This window comes from Macadamia integrifolia, unplaced genomic scaffold (assembly GCF_013358625.1).
Source record: "Macadamia integrifolia cultivar HAES 741 unplaced genomic scaffold, SCU_Mint_v3 scaffold2413, whole genome shotgun sequence".
Taxonomy (NCBI): Eukaryota; Viridiplantae; Streptophyta; class Magnoliopsida; order Proteales; family Proteaceae; genus Macadamia; species Macadamia integrifolia.
The window spans coordinates 21809-45607 of NW_024868699.1; the positions used below are offsets into that span (position 1 = coordinate 21809).

Here is a 23799-nt window from a genome sequence, read left to right on the forward strand (position 1 = left end):
TTAAGATAAGCTTATCTGCACAGTAGAATGAGACAAACACTATAACGTAAAGCTTATAATTAATAATAAGAGACATACCAGTATAGTTGCCTTGATGACAGTATAACGATCATAACTATATATCAACTTATCCACTGAAATGTTGACAGCATCACGTCGATGAAGTCCTGTTCATCATCACCTCGTTCTAGGTTCTTCTTCTTGTGATCTTATACCAATTCCCAATTAAACAATCCATTTCCTTAGTAACACATTTCATGGCTCTCAGGTGTCCCTGCAAGTCCATCCATTCTAAATATGGCAGTGCATCTGATACAACAAAGATCACTGTTAACCGTGCCATTTCTTCTAGACATCTATCGAATCTTCTACCTTCATCATCTCCAGCAGCATCAATAGTACCGAAATAGATTTTCCTAGAAGTAAGCTTAGTGATGATATTGAAAGTAAGACTGCGAAGCCATTTATTAATCTCCACAATCACTGGACCTGCACCTTTGTTGTTCTTGTTCCAATGAGAATACAACTCTTTGATGCATGTGTCTTCTTCTTTGGTTCTTACGTGCTTGAGCATATCAAGCCTTGTTTTGGAGAGAAACTCAAGAGAGCTTATCTTCTTAATATCACGCCAGTAAGGTCCTTGGGGAGCAACCCCAAAGACGGTATAGTTGTAGCCCAGATACTTCCCAGCAGCCACTACTGGCCTTGTAGCTAAGACCTTGTCTTGAGTGGTGAAACACTCTTTGATCACCTCACGTCCATGTAGAAATGCAACCCTAAAACGATGCAGAAGATAATGGAAAAAGAGAACAAATAATGCACACAGATTTACGAGGTTCGATAAGGTTACCTAAGTCCCCGGTGGATGAGATCCTGCTTCACTATCAATGGAGAATAGGGTTATAGCGGTCGTCCCTCACACCTCTCAGTATTGCTTGCATTATAGAGAAAGAAACCCTCGCTGTAAATATATAGTGAAAAATCCTAATCTGGAAAGTACACAATTGCCCTCAAATAAAAAATTCAAGCAGGGGGCTGCGCCCCCCTACACCCCCTGCTATGCGGGGGGCCTCCTGCCCCCCTTGCAACCCTCACAGCCCACTAATCGGCTAGCAGGACCGCCGTCCTGCTTGTTGAGGCGTTGCACCAGTACTCCCTAGGTTAAACTATGACGGAATACAAGACATTATACACCAATAATCTCCACCTTGGCTTGAATTTTGTCGAATCTCCTGTAAAGATATCCTGTAGACATCTTCATCCGCGTACCTTATCAGAGGTATAAACTTGCACCTATTTGGTACGCCCCTCATCTTCAATAATGAGTAACATTAATCAAGTCCAAACAGGACTTGAACTTCTCTGTAGTAACTGGCTTGATAAACATATCTGTAGGATTGAGATCTGTATGAATTTTTCTCAAGTGAATACTACCTTCTGACACAAGTTCCTTGATCTTGTGAAATCTCATATCAATATGCTTTGTCCTTGCATGAAACACCTGATTCTTTGCAAGATGTATGGCACTTTGACTATCACAATGTAACACTATACCTCCTTGCTCCAACCCCAACTCACGAACCAATCCAGCCAACCAGACTCCTTCCTTGGCAGCCTCAACTGTCGCCATGCACTCTGCCTCTGTAGTGGACAATGCAACTGTAGACTGAAGCATCGCCCTCCATGATATAGGTCCACTAGCCAATTTCAATACATACCCTGTAATAGACCTCCTCTAGACCAAATCACCGGCATAGTCAGAATCAACATAACCTGCCAATTCTGTGGAACTTCTCTTACCACTGAACATAACACCTATATCTTTAGTCTTGCTCAAATATCTGAAGATCCACTTAATTGCAGTCCAATGCTCCTTCTCTTGATAACTCATGTATCTGCTAACAACATTGACTGCATGAGACAAATTCGACTTGCTACAAACCATAACGTACATGAGACTCCCAACTATGCTAGCATAGGGGACCTGAGGCATATGCTCCACCTCCTCATGTATTGTAGGGAATTCCTTTTCAGATAACTTGAAGTGACTGGCTAACGGAGTGCTAACCGGCTTGGCCTTTTTCATATTGAAACGCTCTAGCACCTTTTCAATATACTTCTTCTGCATTACCCAAAGTTTATCTGCATTTCTATCTTTAAGGATTTCCATGCCAAGGATCTTTTTAGTAGCACCAAGATCCTTTATCTCAAATTCAGCACTCAACAAAGACTTCAAAGAGACTATATCATGTTTGTTCTTTGCAACAATGAACATGTCATCAACATAAAGCATTAACAAAATAATAGAATTATCACTTGACACTTTATAATAAACACAACTATCATACTCACTTCTTGTGTAGCCAATCTTCATCATGTGGGAATCAAAGTACTTGTACCACTGCCTAGGAGATTGTTTAAGACCATAAAGTGACCTCTTAAGCAGACAAACATTAACTTCCAACAACAATAGCACCTTAAAACCTTCAGGCTACTCCATGTAAATTTGTTCCTCCAAGTCACCATAAAGAAATGCAGTCTTCATATCAAGTTGTTCAAGCTCTAAATCATATATGGCCACCAAACAAAGTAGTACCCTAATCGAAGTGTGTTTCACCATTGGAGAGAATATTTCATTGTAATCTATCCCCTCCTTCTGTGCATAGCCCTTGGCTATAAGTCTGGCCTTATACCTTTCACGCTCATTCTCAGATATTGCCTCTTTCTTACGAAAGACCCATTTACACCCAATGATTTTTTTTCCCTTGGGTATTTCCATAATCTCCCAAGTTTTGTTCTTCTGTAAAGACTATTTCCTCCATCATAGCTGCCATCCATTTATCATTTTGTGCGTATCTCAAAGCATCATGGTAAGAAAATGGATCACCAGTACCTATAGTGAGGGCATAAGCAACCATGTCCTCAAACCCATATCTCACAGGTGCTTTATGAGTACGCTTTCCCTTTACCCTTTGCCACAGTATAGGAAACTTCTACAGCTTTTTGTTGTCCTAGTAAGTCACTTGATGACTCATTCTCTCTTATTGTTTCTAACTCACCTAACTCTACCTACACAGTAGAACCTTCTTTGTTTTCATCAACTTCGTGTGAATTATAATTTGACTTCACCATATGAGACTCATCAAACACAACATCCCTACTAACCACAACTTTCTGTGAACTTGAATCCCTTTATGCCTTTCTTAAAACTAAGAATAAACACTACTTAGATTTTGAGTCTAACTTGGAATGCTGCTCACTCTCAACATGAGCATAGGCTGGACAACCAAATATTAATCTACTGGTTTTCCTGTCCATACCTCTTTGGAAATTTTACCATCAATCGACTTTGATGGAGATCTGTTGATGAGAAAACATGCCATATTCACTGCTTCTGCCCAAAATCTCTTGCTCAACCCTGCATTCAGCCTCATACTCTGAGCTCTTTTTAGAAGTATTCTGTTCATCCTTTCAGCTACACCATTTTACTGTAGTTTCTTTGGAACCGTGAAGTGACGTGTAATCCCTTCAGCTTTGCACAATTCTAGAAATGGCTTGTACATGTACTCCCCTCCATTATCTATTTTCAAGTACTTAATTTTTTTTTCTGTCTTCCTTTCTACCTCAGCCTTCCATTCCTTAAATTTAGTGAACACCTCACTTTTATGCTTTATAAAGTAGATCCAAACTTTTCTTGAGTAATCATCAACAAAGGTCACAAAGTATTCTGCCCTACCTTTAGATTTTGTTGTTAAAGGACCCCATACATCGCTGTGTACATAATCAAGCACCCCTTTACTCTTATGTTTTGCAGTTTTGAAACTAAATTTTCATTTTTTCCTGAACACACAATACTTGTAAAAGTTCAGTTTACAAGTTTCACTCCCTTCAATAGTTTCCTTTCCTGAAGCTCCATCAATCTTCTTTCTCCTATATACCCTAACCGCATATGCCATAGATAGATATCATCTGTATCAGATCCTGCATCTATAGTCATAGATGCTCCACCTGTAACTGTGCTTCCTATGAATCTGTATAAGTTTCTAGTTAGTTGTCCCTTCATGACAACCATGACACCCTTAATAACTTTGAGAACTCCACCCTCTGCTATGTACTTGCAGCCATTTGAGTCAAGTGCCCCCAAAGATACAAAGTTTTTTCTTAATTCTGGTACATGTCTCATATCTGCTAAAGTTCTTACTATCCCATCAAACATCTTGATTTTGACAGTGCCTATCCCAATGGTCTTGCATACAGCATCATTCCCCATTAGGACAGACCCACCATTATATGGTTGATATGTATCAAACCAATCCTTATATGAACACATGTGATATGAACATCCAGAATCTAAAATCTAAGAGTTAAAAGGTTGATTCTTACCTGATGATATAAAGAGTACATCTCCATCATCTTCGTCTGAACTGTCAGCCACGCTAGCTTCCTCAGATGCCTTATTTACAACTTTCTTCTTCAAGCCCACCTTCCTCTTCAAGCACTCTCTCTTCAGATGACCTTTCTTCTTACAATAGTAACAATAGACCTTTGTCTTTGTCCCTTTTGATTTCGATTGACTCTTCCCAGATCTCTTCTGATTTGATCTCCCTCTTTCCTGCTCCTTGTCACCTCTGAAAATACCTTCTCCTTGAGATTTTGTACTATTGGCCTTCTTCCTTATATCATTGGACATGAGGGCAGCCGCGACTTCATCCATCTCAAGGACTTCCTTCCCATACAAGAGAGTGATTACCAGGTGATCATATGATTCTAGAAGCAATGACAACAACAATAACGCCTTGACTTCATCCTCGATCTTAACCTCTAGGTTTGCAAGTTTATTTACGATTTGATTGAACATGTTAAAATGCTTTAATAGATTTGTACCTTCCTCCATCTGTAGAGAATACAATTACTTCTTCACAAAAAACTTGTTAGTTAAGGACTTCGTCATGTAGATACTTTCAAGTTTTTCCCATAACTACGGTGCAGATTTGATACTCACAACATATTGTAAGGCATCATCAGAAAGATTCAATCGAATAGCACTTATCGCCTTTTTCTCTATCTCTTCCCACTCTTCGTCAGTAATTTTTGCTGGTTTCTTTGACTTTCCCAACGACGTTTTTACCAAACCTTATTGTATCAGAAAATCCTTCATCCTTTTAAGCTAGAGGGTGAATTTTTTCCTCCCATTGAACCGCTCGATATTATACTTGACATTTGATCCCTTCCCTACCATCGTGATACTAAACCTTAGAAAAACATTCGATCACTAATGATAGCTCTAGGGGTACCAAATCAGGAAAAAATGTTTTTCCTTAAGAATTGAATGACCACCTTATGGTCATTGGTCTTACAAGCACGAGCCTCAATCCATTTGGACACATAGTCCACAGCCAACAAAATATATTCATATCAACATGGCTTAGGAAAGGGGCCCATAAAATCTATTCCCCAAACATCAAAAACCTCAACCACAAGGATTGGTTTGAGAGGCATCATGTTCCTTATATCGATTTTTTCTAAAGACTGATAAGAAGGACAAGCCTTATAATAAACAAAGGCATCCTTGAAGAGACTGGGCCAATAAAATTCACATTACAATACTTTGGCCGCAGTCTTAGTAGGCCGAAAATGGCCACCACAAGTCTGATCAAGGCAAAAGGAAAGAATAGAATGGTGCTCATGATCAGGGATACATCTCTGGATAATTTGGTTAGGGCATGATTTAAAAAGGTAAGGATCATCCCAAAAGAAATACTTAACTTGTGAGTGAAAATGATACTTCTCTTGGGAAAACCAATGATCCAGAGTCTTATCTGTAACTAAAAAATTTACAATATCTATAAACCAAGGTTCACTAAATGCTATAAAGAGTTACTCATCGGAAAAATGCTCGTTAACTGGAGTATTCCCAGTTAAAGAATTGGGTAACTGAGACAAATGGTCTGCAACTAAATTTTCATTGCCTTTCTTATCCTTAATTTCTAAGTCAAAATCCTGTAAAAGTAAAACCCTTCTGATAAGACGTGCTTCGGCATCCTTTTTCTGAATAAGGTATCTAATAGTTACATGGTCAGTGTAAATAATTATATGAGAACCTATCAAATACAACAGCTAAAAATTCTAATGCAAATACAACAGCTAAAAATTCTTTTTCAGTTGTGGTGTAGTTTAGTTGTGCATCATTGAGAGTTCTACTAGCATAATAGATAACACAAGAAAATTTATCAACTCTCTGCCCTAAGACTGCCCTTATAGCAAAATCAGATGCATCACACATTAATTCAAAAGGCTTAGTCCATAAGGGAGCTTGAATATTGGGGGTTATAGTCAATACCTTCTTTAATTGCTTAAAGCACATGAGAAATTCACTAGAAATTTTGAAGGGTTACTCTTTAGCCAAAAGATTAGTGAGAGGTCTAGCCATGTGACTGAAGATTTTGATGAACCGACGATAGAACCCTGCATGACCTAAGAAGTAACAAACATCCTTAACTGACATGGGAGGTGGTAAATTAGAAATTAAGTCCACCTTAGCTCTATCAACCTTGATCCCTGATGAGCACAATAATGTGTAAAATCTTAGGGATATAAGTGTACATTTTGCCCCACTTTGGATAGTACTACTTTTATTTTTCTTGTTTTTTTTTAGTTTCCAAGTCTACAAGAGAAAGTGCTTGAAGTGAATAAAGAACCAGTCCATGCTTGAACTAATTTGTCCAAAGGTGGGACCCACTCATTGGTACCACATCCTCTCTCCTACAAAATCCTGAATATTATTCTCTCTTCTTGCCACCTCACAAGATCTTGAAGTTGCTATGTAGAGATTCCTTTCTGATTTAATCAAGATTGCAAGATATTGGTTAATATTGCAGGGAAGGAATAGAATTTGTTAATTTTGGAAATAAATTCTTTCTTTCCTCACACAATATCTCAGAGAATGAAGATTTTTACCAAGATTTAATTTAATTTTATTTTCTTTCTTTTCTTACGGAAGACTTGTAGAAGGAAGGAGGCAAGACCAAAGCTCTATAAAAGCCCCTTCCTCCCCCTTTCTATTAATTATTACTCCCCTTAGTTTATTTTCTAGTTTATGCTTTTTTCTCTTCTCTCTCTCCCTCTCTTACTCTCTTTAGTTTTAGTTCTTCATTATTTTTGCTTTAATCACTTTTGTAATAACTTTTTATGTCAATTAATGCAAGCACTCTTTTATTCTTATTTAGCCTTTTATGTTTATGATTTATGCAATTGAGTTGTAATTTTTAAACTTATAATTCTAGGCTTAGATCTAGGTGATAAGATCACGAGCCGCGGAGCATCTTTTTTTTTTTTATGTTGAGTTTTTTTTTCAAGATTTGTTTTCTCTAGTACTAGAAATTTCAGATTTGGTTTATTCCAGATGTGATTTTTAGCACTAGTAGTATCTCAAATCACCCATGCTTTCAAGTTCAAGCATTGATTCAAGTAAGTAGGCTCCTTCAGTAATCTTCTCTCCCCCCTCTCATTCCCTATTCTAACTACCCTTTATTTCTTAATTTAGGATTTTAATTTCAATTGTTATATTATTCCTTTTCCTTTCCCCTAAGGTTCATGGCTAATGTATGTGTTGGCATTGCCCCTCCTAGCCATAGAACCATCATTTTATTGTTTTTATTTTAATTGCCTCCGTTTCCCTAAAGCCAAGTAGAGTAACCTTTGTAAGAGTGACTCTATGGTCAAGTAGGGAAGCTCCTATTATAATGCATCGCTCGGGCTAAGTAAAGAAACATACTTGTGAGTCTCGCTCTAGCTTTATTCCCTTTCTTTTACTTTATTTTTATTTCAGCATTTTTTTCTTTATTGCTTTTTTTTTTAATTACGTGGGGTGTTTATTTTCAGCTATTTATTTATTTAATTTTAATTGCTTGGCCTGTATGTTTAAATTCTTAGATGACGAATGGTTAGGATGTTATTTTAAATATATATGTTTAGGACGGTAATTAGAATTAGATCACAATCATTAATCGATTCACTTTCGTATTATTAAAAGAAGTAAAATATAATAATAAAGTGGCTGCTCTCCCTATGTTTGACCTGTAGCTACATTAATCCGTATGCTTGCGGTCACATTTTAAAACTCTCAAACAAGTTTTTGGCCCCATTGCCGGAGAGACAGTTCCATGTTATTTTTCGTTTTCTTTTAGTAAATCGGAGTGCTTTGTTTGTTTGTTTTGTTTTTTTTTTTTTTTTTTCTTTTATTGAATTCCTGAGAAGAACAACTTGCAATAACAGTTGTATCGGTAGAGATCGCCATGCCTCATAGTATGACGAAGACAGGTTTTGCCCTGCAGCAGTACCTTAGGAATTGATCTGAGCAACCTCGGATCCCTATCAGTAAGCGCTCAAAAAGCCAAAAAAATCATAAATTATAAAAAAAAAAAGAGTTTTTCTTTCTATTCTTTTCTGCTTGTCTTACTCTAGTTGTGGGTAGTTTTTTGATACATGAGTGTGTGGACCCATGATTCTACCAATCGTTTAGTAAGAGTACCTATTTTAAGAATGGCAGAACAACCTAAGCCTACTTTAAAGGATAGATTCTACTCAGCCAGGGTAGCCCAACCTTCTTGCATTACATGACCAGCTGCCACAAGGAACAACTATGAGCTTAAAACTTAATTTTTCACTATGTTATCCCACTTCCATGGGCTATCCTCCGAAGATGCTTATTTGTTCCTGAGAGAATTTGAGGAGGTTTATGTCCTCATTAAGATACAACAACTCAGTTTACGGTAGCGTTCTTAAGAAAAAATTTTCCCTTGCATAAAACAAACAAACTTAAGAGTGAGATCATGCAGTTCTGACAAAAACTTCAAGAGTCATTTTCTAGACTCATGGAAAGGTTCCAAGAACTTCTCCAAGAGTGTCCCCATCATGGTACTGACAAATGGCATCTTGCCAAAAAATTTATGAAGGGATAGACTACCATACCAAGCAGATGTTAGAGTCTATGTGTCATATAGGCTTCACAGCTTATGCAGACGAAAAAGAAGCTTGGAACTTTTTGGTTGACCTAGTTGAAAAGACAAGAGAATGGGAGTCTACTCAGGAAAGTGAAAGAACTATAGGAAGTAAAGGGTACTATGCTGATGGGATAGTAGGTAAGGAGGCCCATTTAGATAGCTTCATTAAGAGAATAGAAGCCCTTGTCCCTAAAGCACATGCCCCAATCCACCAAGTTCAAAATCAAGTCTCTATGTGCAATTGGTGTCACTCCCCTGGACATGTAATGAAAGAATGCCCCAACAATTCTGGGGCAATGAAAGTGTTAATGCTCTTTACCCGAACAACCCGTTTAGCAACACTTACAATCCAGGGTGGAGAAATCACCCTAATTTTTCATGGACCCAAGGGAATCAAAGAGGTCCATCCAATTTTTACAATCAAGGGCAGTCTAGTCCCCAGAGGCCCAATTTTGTACCACTACCTAATTCTTTCTCTCGGCCTAATCTAGGTCTTCAGTCAAATTTTGCTAAGCCCCCTCTCCAAGCACCTTATCAACAACCCCCGAGGTTTACATCCACTGGAGAGGCGGCAAGAATTAGTGAGCTAGAGAAAAGCATGACCCTTCTCATGACAAGCCACAATAATGTGGAGAGGCAACTCACCCAACTGTCACAATCATACATGAGAAGGAGAAAGGAAAATTGCCCAGTCAGCCAGAGCCGAATCCTAGACATCAGGTGCTAACTCCAAAAGGGCTACCTGCTCCTCAACTCAATGTTGTACAGAGTCAACAACACCAAGGGCCCTCCAACCAGTGTAATGTTGTATATGCCCTACGGAATGGTACCACTCATTCTTCACCATCTGACCTTTCTGTTGATCCTCCGACTATTGAGGCTACTACTGTGCCTCCCATTCTAGGTTCGTCAGATGGACCTAAAGAGATTAAGGATGATTTGGTGGAAGCCATAAAAAATGATTCTATTAATGAGAGAACTTCTGACAGTGTTTATGTTCCTCCTGTCCCCTATCCTAACCGTTTGATGAATAAGAAGAAGACAGCTTCAATGGAAAAAATTTTAGAAGTCTTCAAAAAGGTAGAGGTAAACATCCCTCTTTTAGATGTCATAACTCAAATCCTAGCCTATGCCAAAGTCCTCAAAGACTTATGCACTCACAAGCGTACCACAAGTGTACCCAAAAAGGCATTCTTGGCAGCTAATATCAGTTCAATGATCACACAACCTATAGCAGCCAAGTATAAGGATCCCGGGTGTCCCACCATCTCTTGTGTCATTGGCAACACTTGTATTGATCATGTCTTACTTAACCTTGGTGCAAGTGTGAACCTTCTACCTTATCATATTTATCAACAACTTGGATTAGGAGATTTGAAAGCTATAGGGACCACTCTTCAGTTGGCAGGCTGTTCCGTCAAGATTCCGAAAGGGATGGTCGAAGATGTCATACTTAAGGTAAGAGAATTTATTTTCCCAGTCGATTTTATTATTTTGGACACCAAATCCTTAACCACTAGGAATAAGATCCATATCATTCTTGGAAGACCATTTTTGGCTACCATTAATGCATTAATCAATTGTCGAAATTGTCTACTAAAGATATCTTTTGGCAACCACACTATGGAGTTCAACATGTATAGGTTGGGTAAGCAACCCATAATTTCTTTTGATGATATTGATGAAGGGGTCAATATGCTTGAGGATTTTTCTGATGATATTGTTAAAACTTTTGATATTGAATTTGATTCAGAATTCCAAGAGTGTATGGAAGAATTAGAGGATGATACTGAAAATTTCTTCTATGATGTTTGGAGCCTTTATACACCCATGGAGCCTATTGGTCCTCTATCAAATTCTTTTCCTAAACCCTCAATTTTTGAGCCCCCTAAGCTTGATTTGAAAGAGTTGCCCTCTAACTTAAGGTATGCCTTCTTAGGAGAAGATCAAACTCTGCCAGTTATTATCGCCTCAGATTTAACTTCAAGTCAAGAGGAAAAGTTGATCAAAGTTTTAAAAGAAAACAAGGAAGCCTTAGGTTGGACCATGGTAGACATTATAGGAATTTACCCCTCAATCGTTCAATATCATATTCACCTCATGGAGGATTCAAAACCTTCTAGGGAACCACAAAGAATGGCTAATCCTATGATGCAAGAAGCTATCAAGAAAGAGATCCTAAAGTGCTTGGATCATGGTATCTTCTACCATATTTCTGATAGCGAGTGGGTAAGTCCAGTGCACGTGGTGCCAAAGAAGTCAGGGGTCACAGTAGTCTAAAATACTGAAAATGATTTGATCCCTACCTGTGTCCAAATAGGATGGCATGTGTGCATTGACTACAGGAAGTTAAATGCGGTAACTTGAAAAGACCACTTTCCTTTAACTTTTATTGATCAAATGTTAGAGCGATTAGTCAGACATAAGTATTATTGTTTCCTTGATGGTTATTCTGGCTATAACCAGATTCCCATTACCTTAGATGACCAACGCAAGACCACCTTTACATGCACCCATGGAACCTTTGCTTATCGGCATATTCCTTTTGGGCTTTGTAATGCCCCTGCTACGTTCCAAAGATACATAATGAGCATTTTCTCTGATATGGTGGAGCACTTTTTGGAAATATTTATGGATGATTTTTCTATTCATGGTTCCGTATTTTTTAATTATTTGCATCATCTTTCTTTAGTACTCAAACGATGCAAAATGACTAATTTAGTCCTCAATTGGGAGAAATGTAATTTCATGGTTACACAGAACATAATGTTGGGTCATGTCATTTTCAAAGAAGGGATCAAGGTCGATAGAGCTATGGTGGACTTAATTTCTAATTTATCACATCCCAAGTCAATTAAGGACGTTCGTTCCTTCTTAGGTCATGCAAGGTTCTATCGTCGGTTCATCAAGAACTTCAGTCACATGGTTAGACCTCTCACCAATCTTTTAGCTAAAGAGCAACCCTTTAAATTTTCTAGTGAATGCCTCATGTGCTTTGAGCAATTAAAGAAGGTGTTGACTAAAACCCCCATTATTTAAGCTCCCTTATGGACTGAGCCCTTTGAATTAATGTGTGATGCATCTGATTTTGCTATAGGGGCAATCTTAGGGCAGAGAGTTGATAAACTTCCTCGTGTTATCTATTATGCCAGTAGAACCCTCAATGATGCACAGCTGAACTACGCCACAACTGAAAAAGAATTTTTAGCTGTTGTATTTGCATTAGAAAAGTTTTTGCATATCTGATAGGTTCTCATGTAATTATTTACACTGATCTTGCAACTATCAGATACCTTATTCAGAAAAATGATGCCAAAGCACGTCTTATCAGATGGGTTTTGCTTTTGTAGGAATTTAACTTAGAAATTAAGGATAAGAAAGGCAGTGAAAATTTGGTTGCAGACCATTTGTCCCGATTATCCAATTCTTTGATTGTGAATACTCCATTTAACGAGCATTTTCCTGATGAGCAACTCTTTGTAGAATCTAGTGAACCTTGGTTTGTAGATATTGTAAATTTTTTAGTTACAAACAAGACTCCGGATCATTGGTCTTCCCAAGAGAAGTATCGTTTTCACTCACAAGTTAAGTATTTCTTTTGGGATGATCCTTACCTTTTTAAATCATGCCCTAACCAAATTATCCGGAGATGTATCCCTGATCATGAGCACCATTCTATTTTTTTCTTTTGCCATGATCAGACTTGTGGCAGCCATTTTGGACCTACTAAGACTGCAGCCAAGGTATTTCAATGTGGATTTTATTGGCCCAGTCTCTTTAAGGACTCCTTTTCTTATTGTGAGGTTTGTCCTTCTTGTCAGTATTTAGGAAACATCAGTAGAAGGAACATGATGCCTCTCAACCCAATCCTTGTGATTAAGGTTTTTGATGTTTGGGGAATAAATTTTATGGGCCCCTTCCTTAAGTCATGTGGATATGAATATATTTTGTTGGCTATGGACTATGTGTCTAAATGGATTGAGACTCGTGCTTAAAAGACCAATGACCATAAGGTGGTCCTCTAATTCTTAAGGGAAAACAGTTTTTCCCGATTTGGTACCCCTAAAGCTATCATTAGTGATAGGGGAAAGCACTTTTGTAATAAGCCTTTTAAGGCCTTAGTGAAGAAGTATGGGATTACCCACAAGTTGGCTATCTCATACCACCCCCAAACTAGTGGACAGGTAGAAATGTCCAACAGACAGATCAAGTAAATTCTAGAAAAGACAGTTAACCCAAATCGAAAGGATTGGTCTAACCATCTATTGGATGCTTTATGGGCGTATAGGACTGCTTACAAGACCATACTTGGTTAATCCACATACCGTTTGGTATACGGGAAAGCCTACCACCTAACTGTTGAGTTAGAAAGCCTACCACCTAACTGTTGAGTTAGAACATCGTGCATTTTGGGCGATTAAGAAATTCAATTTTGATTTGTATACCGCAGGAGCTCATAGAGATCTCCAACTATCTGAGTTTGCGGAATTGCGAAATGATGCCTATGATAGTGTAAAAATTTTTAAGGAAAAGACTAAAGATTTTCATGATAGGCACCTTGTTAGGAAATCTTTTATGCTTGATGGTAAAGTTTTGTTGTACAATTCTAGATTGTATATCTTTCCAGGAAAACTTCATTTTTTATGGGAAGGTCCTTACCTTGTGTAAACAGTATTCTCCCATGGTGCCTTAGAGGTTATGAATCCATCCACTCGGAAAAATTTTAAAGTTAATGGGCACCGTTTGAAGTAATTCCTTGAGTTGCCTTCAATGCATGATGCAGAGGTCATGATTCTTCATGAGCCTCTTTTTGATGATATTTGATCCCATTTAACAATTTAAGTATGGGGAAGGGTTTGACTGTTTAGAACTTGAAGTTACTTTTAAGAGTTTTTCGGTGCTTTATACACACCCTACAAAAAAAATTAAAAAAAAATTAAAAAATTGAGATCTAGGAGCCATCTTGGTACTATAATCCCTATTGGGAGGATGGTAATGAATATATGTCTTGAAGTAGGACCTCACTTAAATGATTTAGAGATACTTGTCTTAAGGTGTAGGACCATTTGTTAGTTGGTGTCCTTGTTCTTAGGTTAGGAGTTGAGACCATATTCTTGGCATGGTGTAAAAATATATGATATGGATATGCAAAGAAAGTGAAAATTGGTCAAAAAGTAGAAAGTACGTATAGAATTTCTAAGAGCTAGACAGAACACTGCGCCTTATGAAGCGGGGTGTTTTGATCGAACCTCTTAGGAAGGAACACTTTCGAAAATAATTTAGCATCACTGTCTTTGTTGGCATATGCATAAAGCGAAGCTACTTAGTAACTTGGGTTTCTGGTGTTTGCTCGACCATGTTATTCAGGCCAAATATAGTGGAGTAGAATGAGTTCTTTACTAAAAAAAAAAAAGAAGATACCATTATGCCTTGTTGTTTATGATTGGTTAACGCTCCAAAACCCTAGTTCATGGTCCCTACTTTACAATGTGGTTTTCCTTAGGATTGGTCATGCTTTAGAAGATACTAGGGTCGTCCCTATTTGAGATGTGTGATTGTTCCTAAATCTAGATGGAGTATTAAAGTTCAAGTGTGGGTTTTGTAGTTATTGAAAACTTTAAATGGTAATTTTTCAAGTTAATTTAATTTTGGGTGTATATTCACAGCAAACACCCACGAGACACAACATGTCCACTAGGGTAACTTAGGGGTTTAAAAGCTTGTTGCACGTGCTAAATGCAACCATGATTCCTATGAAAGTGAGTTAAGTTTTTTCTTTCGCTTCTTTATTTATTTGTCTTGCTCGAGGATGAGCAAAGGTCAAGTATGGGAGAATTTGATGAGCACAATAATGTGTGAAATCTTAAGGATATAAGTGTACATTTTTTCCCACTTTGGATAGTATTATTTTTATTTTTTCTTACCTTTTTTTTTAGCTTTCAAGTCTACAAGAGAAAGTGTTTAAAGTGAATCAAGAACCGGTCCAAGCTTGAACTAACTTGTCCAAAGGTGGGACCCACTCATTAGTACCACATCCTCTCTCCTACAAAATCCTGACGATTATTATCTCTCCTTGCCACCTTACAAGATCTTGAAGATGCTATGCAGAGATTCCTTTCTGATTTAATCAAGATTGCAAGATATTGATTAATATTGCAGAGAAGGAATAGAATTTGTTAATTTTGGAAACAGATTCTCTCTTTCCTCACACAATATCTTAGAGAATGAAGATTTTTACTAAGATTTTATTTTATTTTATTTTATTTTTTAAAGAAGAATTGTAGAAGGAAGGAGGCAAGACCAAAGCCCTATAAAAGCCCCTTCCTCCCCCTTCATATTAATTATTATTCTCCTTAGTTTATTTTCTATTTTATGCTTAGTTCTCTTCTCTCTCTCCCTCTCTTACTCTCTTTAGTTTTAGTTCTTCATTATTTTTGCTTTAATCACTTTTGTAATAGCTTTTTATGTCAATTAATGCAAGCACTCTTTTATTCTTATTTAGCCTTTTATATTTATGATTTATGCAATTGAGTTGTAATTTTTAAAGTTATAGTTCTAGGCTTGGATCTAGGTGACAAGATCACGAGTCGTGAAGCATCCTTTTTTTTTTTAAGTTCAATTTTTTTTTTCAAGATTTGTCTTCTCCAGGCCTAGAAATTTCAGATTTGGTTCATTCAAAATCTGGATTTTAGGGTTGGTAGTATCTCAAATCACCCAAGCTTTCAAGTTCAAGCATTGATTCAAGTAAGTAGGCTCCTTCAGTAATCTTCTCTCCCCCCTCTTATTCCCTCTTCTAACTACCCTTGATTTCTTAATTTAGGATTTTAATTTCAGTTGTTATATTATTCCTTTCCCTTTTCCCCAAGGTTCATGGCTAGTGTATGTGTTGATTTTGCCCCTCCTAGCCATAGAATCATCATTTTATTATTTTTATTTTAATTGTCTCTCTTTCCCTAAAGCCAGGTAGAGTAACCCTTGTAAGAGTGACTCTCTGGTCAAGTAGGGAAGCTCATATTATGATGCATCCCTCGGACTAATTAGAGAAACCTACTTGTGAGTCTCTCTCCAGCTTTATTCCCTTTCTTTTACTTTATTTTTATTTCAGAATTTTTTTTTTATTATTTTTTTAATTATGTGGGGTGTTTAGTTTCAGCTAATTATTTATTTAATTTTAATTGTTTGGCTTACGTGTTTAAATTTTTAGATGACGAATGGTTAGGACGTTATTTTAGATACATATGTTTAGGACGGTAATTAGAATTAGATCACAATCATTAATCGGTTCATTTTCGCATTATTAAAAGAAGTAAAAAAATTAAAAAAAAAAAAGTGGTTGCTCTCCCTATGTTTGACCCGTAGCTACACTAATTCGTATGCTTGCGGTTATATTATAAAAATCTCAAACAATCCCTTCTTTGGAAATGACATAACCCAACACTATGCCCTGTGTAACCATGAAATGGCATTTCTCCTAATTGATGAATAAATTATTCGCTTTTGCATCGTATGAGTACTAAAGAAAGATTATGCTAATAATTAGAAAATGATGAGCCATGAATAGAAAAATCATCCATAAATACTTCCAAAGTGCTCCACTATATCAGCGAAAGTGCTCATCATGCATCTTTAGAACATGGCAGGGGCATTACAAAGCCCAAAAGCTATATGCCGATAAGCAAAGGTTCCATAGGTGCATATAAAGGTGGTCTTGTGTTGATCATCTAAGGCAATACGAATCCGGTTATAGCCGGAATAACCATCAAGGAAACAATAATACTCATGTCCGGCTAACCGCTCTAACATTTGATCAATGAAAGGTAAAGGAAAGTGGTATTTTCAAGTTGTCGCATTTAACTTCCTATAGTCAATGCACACATGCCATCCTGTTTGGACACGGGTAGGTATCAACTCATTTTTAGCATTTTGGACTACTGTGACTCCTAACTTCTTTGGCACCACGTGCACTGGACTTACCCACTCGCTATCAGAAATAGGGTAGATGATACCATGGTCCAAGCACTTTAGGATCTCTTTCTTGATAGCTTCTTGCATCATATGATTAGCCCTTCTTTGTGGTTTCCTAGAAGGTTTTGAATCCTCCATGAGGTGAATATGATGTTGAACGATTGAGGGGCTAATTCCTTTAATGTTTGCCATGGTCCAACCTAAGGTTTCCTTGTTTTCTATTAAAACTTTGATCAACTCTTCCTCTTGACTTGAAGTTAAATATGAGGCAATAATAACTGGTAGAGTGTGATCTTCTCCTAAGAAGGCATACCTTAAGTTAGAGGGCAACTCTTTCAGATCAAGCTTAGAGGGCTCAACAATTGAGGGTTTAGGAAAAGAATTTGATAGAGGACTAATGGGTTCCATGGGTGTATGAAGGTTCCAAACCTTGGAGAATAAATTTTCAGAATCATCCTCTAATTCTTCCATACACTTCCATACACTTTTAGAATTTTGAATCAAAGTCAATATCAAAAGTTTTAACAATATCATCAAAAAAATCCTCAAGCATATTAACCTCTTCATAATTATCATCAGAAGAAATTATGGGTTGCATACCCAACATATACATGTTGAACTCCATAGTGTGGTTGCCAAAAGATATCTTAGTAGACCATTTCGACAATTGAAGACCATTTGACAATTGATTAATGGATTGTTGGTAGACAGAACTGGTCTTCCAAGAATGATAGGGATCTTATCCCTAGTGGTGAAGGGTTTGGTATCCAAAATAATAAAATCAATTGAAAAAATAAATTCCCCTACCTTAAGTAGGATATCTTTGACCATCCCTTTCAGAATCTTGATAGAACGGTCGGCCAACTGGAGAGTGGTCCCTGTGACTTTCAAATCTCCTAATCCAAGTTGTTGATAAACATGATAAGGTAGAAGGTTCACACTTGCACTAAGGTCAAGTAGGGCATGATCAATACGAGTGTTGCCAATGGCACAAGAAATGGTGGGACACCCGAGATCCTTATACTTGGCTGCTATAGGTTGTGTGATCATAAAACTGATATTAACTGCCAAAAACGCCTTTTTGGGCACACTTGTAGTGCGCTTGAGAGTGCATAAGTCTTTGAGGACTTTGGCATAGGTTGGGATTTGAGTTATGGCATCCAAAAGAGGGATGTTTACCTCTACCTTCTTAAAGACTTCTAAATTTTTTTCTATTGAAGTCGTCTTCTTCTTATTCATCAAACGGTTAGGATAGGGGACAGGAGAAACATAAACACTATCAGAAGTTCTCTCATTAATAGAATCATTTTTTGTGGCTTCTACCAAATCATCCTTAATTTCTTTAGGTCCATCTAGTGAACCTGGAATGGAAGGCACAATAGTAACCACGATAGTCAAAGGGTCAATAGAAAGATCAGATGGGGGAAAAAGAGTGGTACCGTTCCGTAGATACTCTCGACCATTTCATAAGGCATATACCGTATTACACTGGTTGGAGGGCCCTTGGTGTTGTTGACTCTATACAACATTGAGCTAATGAGCAAGTAGCCCTTGTGGAGCCAGCACCTGATGTCTAGGATTCGGCTCTGGCTGACTAGGTAGTTTTTCTTTCTCCTTCTCATGCAAGATTGTGACAAGTTGGGTGAGTTGCCTCTCCACATTATTGTGGCTTGTCATGAGAAGGGTCATGCTTTTCTCTAGCTCACTAATTCTTGCCGACTCTCCAGTGGATGTAAATCCTAGGGATTGTTGATAAGGTGCTTGGAGAGGGGGCCTAGCAAAATTTGACTGAGGACCTAGATTAGGCCGAGGGAAAGAATTAGGTAGTGGTGCAAAATTAGGCCTCTGGGGACTAGGCTACCCTTGGTTGTGAAAGTTGGATGGGCCTCCTTGATTCCCTTGGCTCCATGAAAAATTAGGGTGATTTCTCCACCCTGAATTGTAAGTGTTGCTAAACGGGTTATTCAGGTAAAGAGCATTAAAACCTCCATTGCCCCCAGAACTGTTGGGGCATTCTTCCATTACATGTCCAGGGGAGTGACACCAATTGTATATAAAGACCTGATTTTGGACTTGGTGGATTGGGGCATGTGCTTTAGGGACAAGGGCTTCTATTCTCTTAATGAAGCTATCTAAATGGGCCTCCTTACCTACTATCCCATCAGCATAGTACCCTTTACTTCCTATAGTTCTTTCACTTTCCTGAGTAGACTCCCATTCTCTTGTCTTTTCAACTAGGTCAACCAAAAAGTTCCAAGCTTCTTTTTCGTCTGCATAAGCTGTGAAGCCTATATGACACATAGACTCTAACATCTGCTTGGTATGGTAGTCTATCCCTTCATAAATTATTTGGCAAGATGCCATTTGTCAGTACCATGATGGGGACACTCTTGGAGAAGGTCTTGGAACCTTTCCATGAGTCTAGAAAATGACTCTTGAAGTTTTTGTCAGAACTGCATGATCTCACTCTTAAGTTTGTTTGTTTTACGCAAGGGAAAATTTTTTCTTAAGAACGCTACCATAAACTGAGTTGTTGTATCTTAATGAGGACATAAACCTCCTCAAATTCTCTCAGGAACAAATAAGCATCTTCGGAGGATAGCCCATGGAAGTGGGGTAACATAGTGATGAATTAAGTTTTAAGCTCATAGTTGTTCCCTGTGGCAGCTGGTAATCTAATGCAAGAAGGTTAGGGTGCCTTGGCTGAGTAGAATCTATCCTTTAAAGTAGGCTTAGGTTGTTCTTTCATTCTTAAAATAGGTACTCTTACTAAACGATTGGTAGATTCACGGGTCCACACACTCATGCAACAGAAAACTACCAACAACTAGAGTAAGATAAGCACAAAAGAATAAAAAGAAAAGCTCTTTTTTTTTTTTGGAGCTTACCAATAGGGATCCAGAGTTGCTCAGGTCAATTCCTGAGATACTGCTACAGGACAAAACCTATCTTTATCATACTGTGAGGCTTGGCAACCTCCACCGATACAACTACTATTGTAAGTTGTTCTTCTCAAGAATTCAATAAAAGAAAAACAAACAAAGCACTCTAATTTACCAAAAGAAAGCAAAAATAACATGGAACTGTCTTCCGGGTAACGACATTAAAAACATGGTAGGATTTAAAATGTAGCCGCAAGCGTACGGATCAGTGTAGCTACGGGTCAAATACAGGGAGAGCAGCCACTTTATCTTTGGCTTCTTTTAATAATGCAAACATGAATAGATTAATAGTTGTGATCTAATTCTAATTACCGTCCTAAACATAAGTATCTAAAATAACGTCTTAACCATTTGTCATCTAAGAATTTAAATACGCAAGCCATGCAATTAAAATTAAATAAATAAACAATCCATGTAATTAAAAAGCAAGGAAGGAAAAAAATCTGAAATAAAAATAAAGTAAAAGAAGGGGATATAGCTAGAGAGAGGCTCACAAGTAGGTTTCTCTACTTAGCCCGAGGGATGCATCATAATATGAGCTTTCTTACTTGGCCAGAGAATCACTCTTACAAGGGTTACTCTACTTGGCTTTAGGGAAAGAAAGACAATTAAAATAAAAACAATAAAATGATGTTTCTATGGCTAAGAGGGGCAAAGCCAACACATACACTAGCCATAAACCTTGGGGGAAAGGGAAAGCAATAATGTAATGACTGAAATTAAAATCCTAAATTAAGAAAAAAAGAGTAGTTAGAAGAGGGAATGAGAGGGGGGAGAGAAGACTATTGAAGAAGCCTACCTACCTGAATCAATGCTTGAACTTGAAAGCTTGAGTGATTTGAGATACTACCAACCCTAAAATCCAGATTTTGAATGAACCAAATCTGAAATTTCTAGGCCTGGAGAAAACAAATCTTAAAAAAAAAAGCTGAACTTAAAAATAAAAAGATGCTCTATGGCTCATGATCTTGTCACCTAGATCTAATCCTAGAACTATAACTTTAAAAAATTACAACTCAATTGTATAAATCATAAACATAAAAGGCTGAATAAAAATAAAAGAGTGCTTGCATTAATTGAAATAAAAAGCTATTACAAAATTGATTAAAGCAAAAATAAAGAAGAACTAAAATTAAAGAGAGTGAGAGAGGGAGAGAGAGAAGAGAAAGAAGCATAGACTAGAAAATAAACTAAGGGGAATAATCCTTCTAGGAGGGGGGAGGAAGGGGCTTTTATAGGGCTTTGGTCTTGCCTTCTTCGTTCTACAAGTCTTCTTTAAGAAAAGAAAGAAAATAAAATTAAATTAAATCTTACTAAAAATCCTCATTCTCTGAGATATTGTGTGAGGAAAGAGAGAATCTGTTTTCAAAATTAACAAATTCTATTCATTTCCTGCAATATTAACCAATATCGTGCAATTTTGACTAAATCAAAAAGGAATCTCTGCATAGCATCTTTAAGATCTTTGAGGTGGCAAGGAGAGAGAATAATCTTTAGGATTTTATAGGAGAGAGGATTTGGTACCAATGAGTGGGTCTCACCTTTGGACAAGTTAGTTCAAGCTTGGATCAGTTCTTGATTCACTTTAAGTACTTTCTCTTGTAGACTTGGAAGCTAAAAAAAAAAAACAACAAAAACAGAAGTAGTACTATCCAAAGTGAGGGAAAATGTACACTTATATCCTTGAGATTTCACACATTATTGTGCTCATCAATATTCTATAGTTGACTGAAGAACCAAGGGGGGTTTGTTTGGTATTTAAGAGAGGGAGTTTGTTGCAATCTTTTCTTTGCAGAAAAGATCTTCCACACTGGTGCTGCGTCATGGTTTCCACTCAAAGTTTGACTTTGAAACAAGAGTATTCCATCCTGACCTAATCTTCAATCAGTACAAGGGAGAGAAAGAGTATATTTATATCCAAATTTCATAATGTACCCCTAATAATCTTAATTACTTCTCCAGGCCTGCGGTTGCTACTGTTAATTCGTTTTTCAAAGTCGGAATTCAAGTTTCTGCTAGTTTCCAAATCTCTGGTCCATTGCTTGACGAGACTTATATTTCTTAGGGTCGTTTTTCCTTCGTAAATGGGAAAGGTGGCTCAGGTTCAAACGTGGACTAGTATTAGAGACTTTTGGACAATCAACAGTGGAAAAGTGTACCACGTTTTCTATCTCTAGGCTTGATAGACAACCAGATTCTTTGTATGGGGATGGTAGTTCTAGTCATTTTATTTTTCTTTTCTTTTTTTTTTTTATTACTATATGTGAGAACGAGTTTATAGTTCATAAAAAAAAAAAGAATGAGTTTTATAGGGTTTTAATAATCGGGTAATGTCCTAATGACAACTTGAATCTATTGTTCGTCAGTAAGAATGTTCCCAGCATCTTTCAACTTCTAAATCATGTTTTTGACCATCTTAAGGTATTTTGACATACTGTGCTTAGGGTCCATCTTATTCATCTCAAACTTTAAGGTCACACCCGTTAACCTTATAGTACATATAGCTTCAAAATCAATTTTTCAACTAATTCCATATGAACATAGTCGTGGCGCAAATAAAATAAATAAATAAATAATAAGGCAAACTTATGGAGTCTCTCCCTTGGCCTTTGAATAGGAGAGGACAGAGAAGAAAATATCTTTCGCTTAAGGATATACCTTGTCTGCACCACTAGCAACCTCAGGAGAGACAAACCACCAAACCTTTGGCTACTTTAGAGACGAGGTATTCCTAAACCAACAATTCTCTCATTTTCTGAATAGCAAATCACTATTAGAATTGATTGGAACGGCAGTTCAATTCTTATATCTTCAATTCATGCTAGTTGCTTCAGAGCTTCTAGAAGAGATCTCTGGGTGGAGCTAGGTTCAGTGTCGATCCTGGCTAAACCCTGGCTTGTAGTAGGAGACTTTAATGCCACCCTTGCTTCGCATGAAAAGAATGGTCCTGGATTTTTCAATATTGGTTCTGCTGCAGAGTTTGAAGCAATGGTTGATTCTTATAGCTTGATCAAGCTGCCCTCTCAGGGGCCAAAATATACTTGGTCTAACAATAGAAGGAGAGGCAACGTTGCTGCTATTCTTGACAGGGGCTTTTGTAATGAGGATTGGATGACCCATTTTCAGGATTGTGCTTAACTAGTTCTTCCTAGGGATTTCTCAGACCACAACCCAATCCTCATTACCTCAGAGTCTTGTCCGAAGCTGAAAAATTACCCATTTCGCTTTCACAAGTTCTTGACGGACCGCCCCTCTTTCCTGCAGTTGGTCTCTGATTCATGGAATGAAGGAATATCTGCCCCCCCCACCTTTGTTTTAACTCAAAAACTAAAGAGACTTAAACCGATCATAAGCGCTTGGGCTAGGGAGACTTTCCCGAATTTTGAGCATGAATTGGTCAGAACAAGAGAGGTCTTGGACCAGATTCAATCCCAAATTGAGCAACATGGAATGGATGATGATCGATTCAGGAAAGAAGTTGATGCAAAGTCTGCTCATCTGGTGGCCCTGAAAAATCATGAAAAATTATGGGTGAAAAAATCAAGATTCAAATGGCTGATAGAGGGGGACAGAAACTTCAAATTCTTCCATCTCTACACCAAGATCAAAAGAGCAAAAAATACCATTAAAAGAGTTAAAAAAACTGATGGCTCGATCATTTCAGATAGAGATGAAATTGTAAACTACATGATTGGGTTTTACGAAGAATTTCACAAAAGTGTTCCTATGACGGATCACTTGGAATTACTAGATTCCATTCCCAGGCTTATTGATCAGGTGGAGCTTCTGAACCTGGATGCTATCCCAGGTCCAAATGAAATCAAGCGGGTTGTTTGGGACCTGGACCCTGACAGTTCCCCTGGTCCAGATGGCTTCCCAGGTTATTTCTT

At 37.6% G+C, this 23799-nt stretch overlaps 1 protein-coding gene across 1 annotated transcript; it reads right to left on the reverse strand.

Annotated features, from left to right (window-relative positions):
- LOC122066481 (cytochrome P450 CYP82H23-like) lies at positions 1 to 23129 on the reverse strand. Its single transcript, XM_042630282.1, has 4 exons — positions 23095 to 23129; positions 216 to 776; positions 79 to 115; positions 1 to 15 (listed from the first exon to the last, which is right to left on the reverse strand). The coding sequence occupies exons 1-4, from the start codon at positions 23127 to 23129 to the stop codon at positions 1 to 3; spliced, it is 648 nt and encodes a 215-aa protein (XP_042486216.1).
- Between the last annotated feature and the right edge of the window lie 670 nt (positions 23130 to 23799).

What these genes read in the sequence shown, in the direction of transcription:
- LOC122066481 (XM_042630282.1), bottom strand. Translation starts at nt 23,129, where the DNA reads ATGGGTAATTTTTCAGCTTCGGACAAGACTCTGAG. An exon ending in GCTTCGGACAAGACTCTGAG is followed by an intron (nt 777 to 23,094) that starts GTAATGAGGATT and finishes GCATCGTTTTAG; the next exon opens with GGTTGCATTTCTACATGGAC. An exon ending in GATTGTTTAATTGGGAATTG is followed by an intron (nt 116 to 215) that starts GTATAAGATCAC and finishes GTTGATATATAG; the next exon opens with TTATGATCGTTATACTGTCA.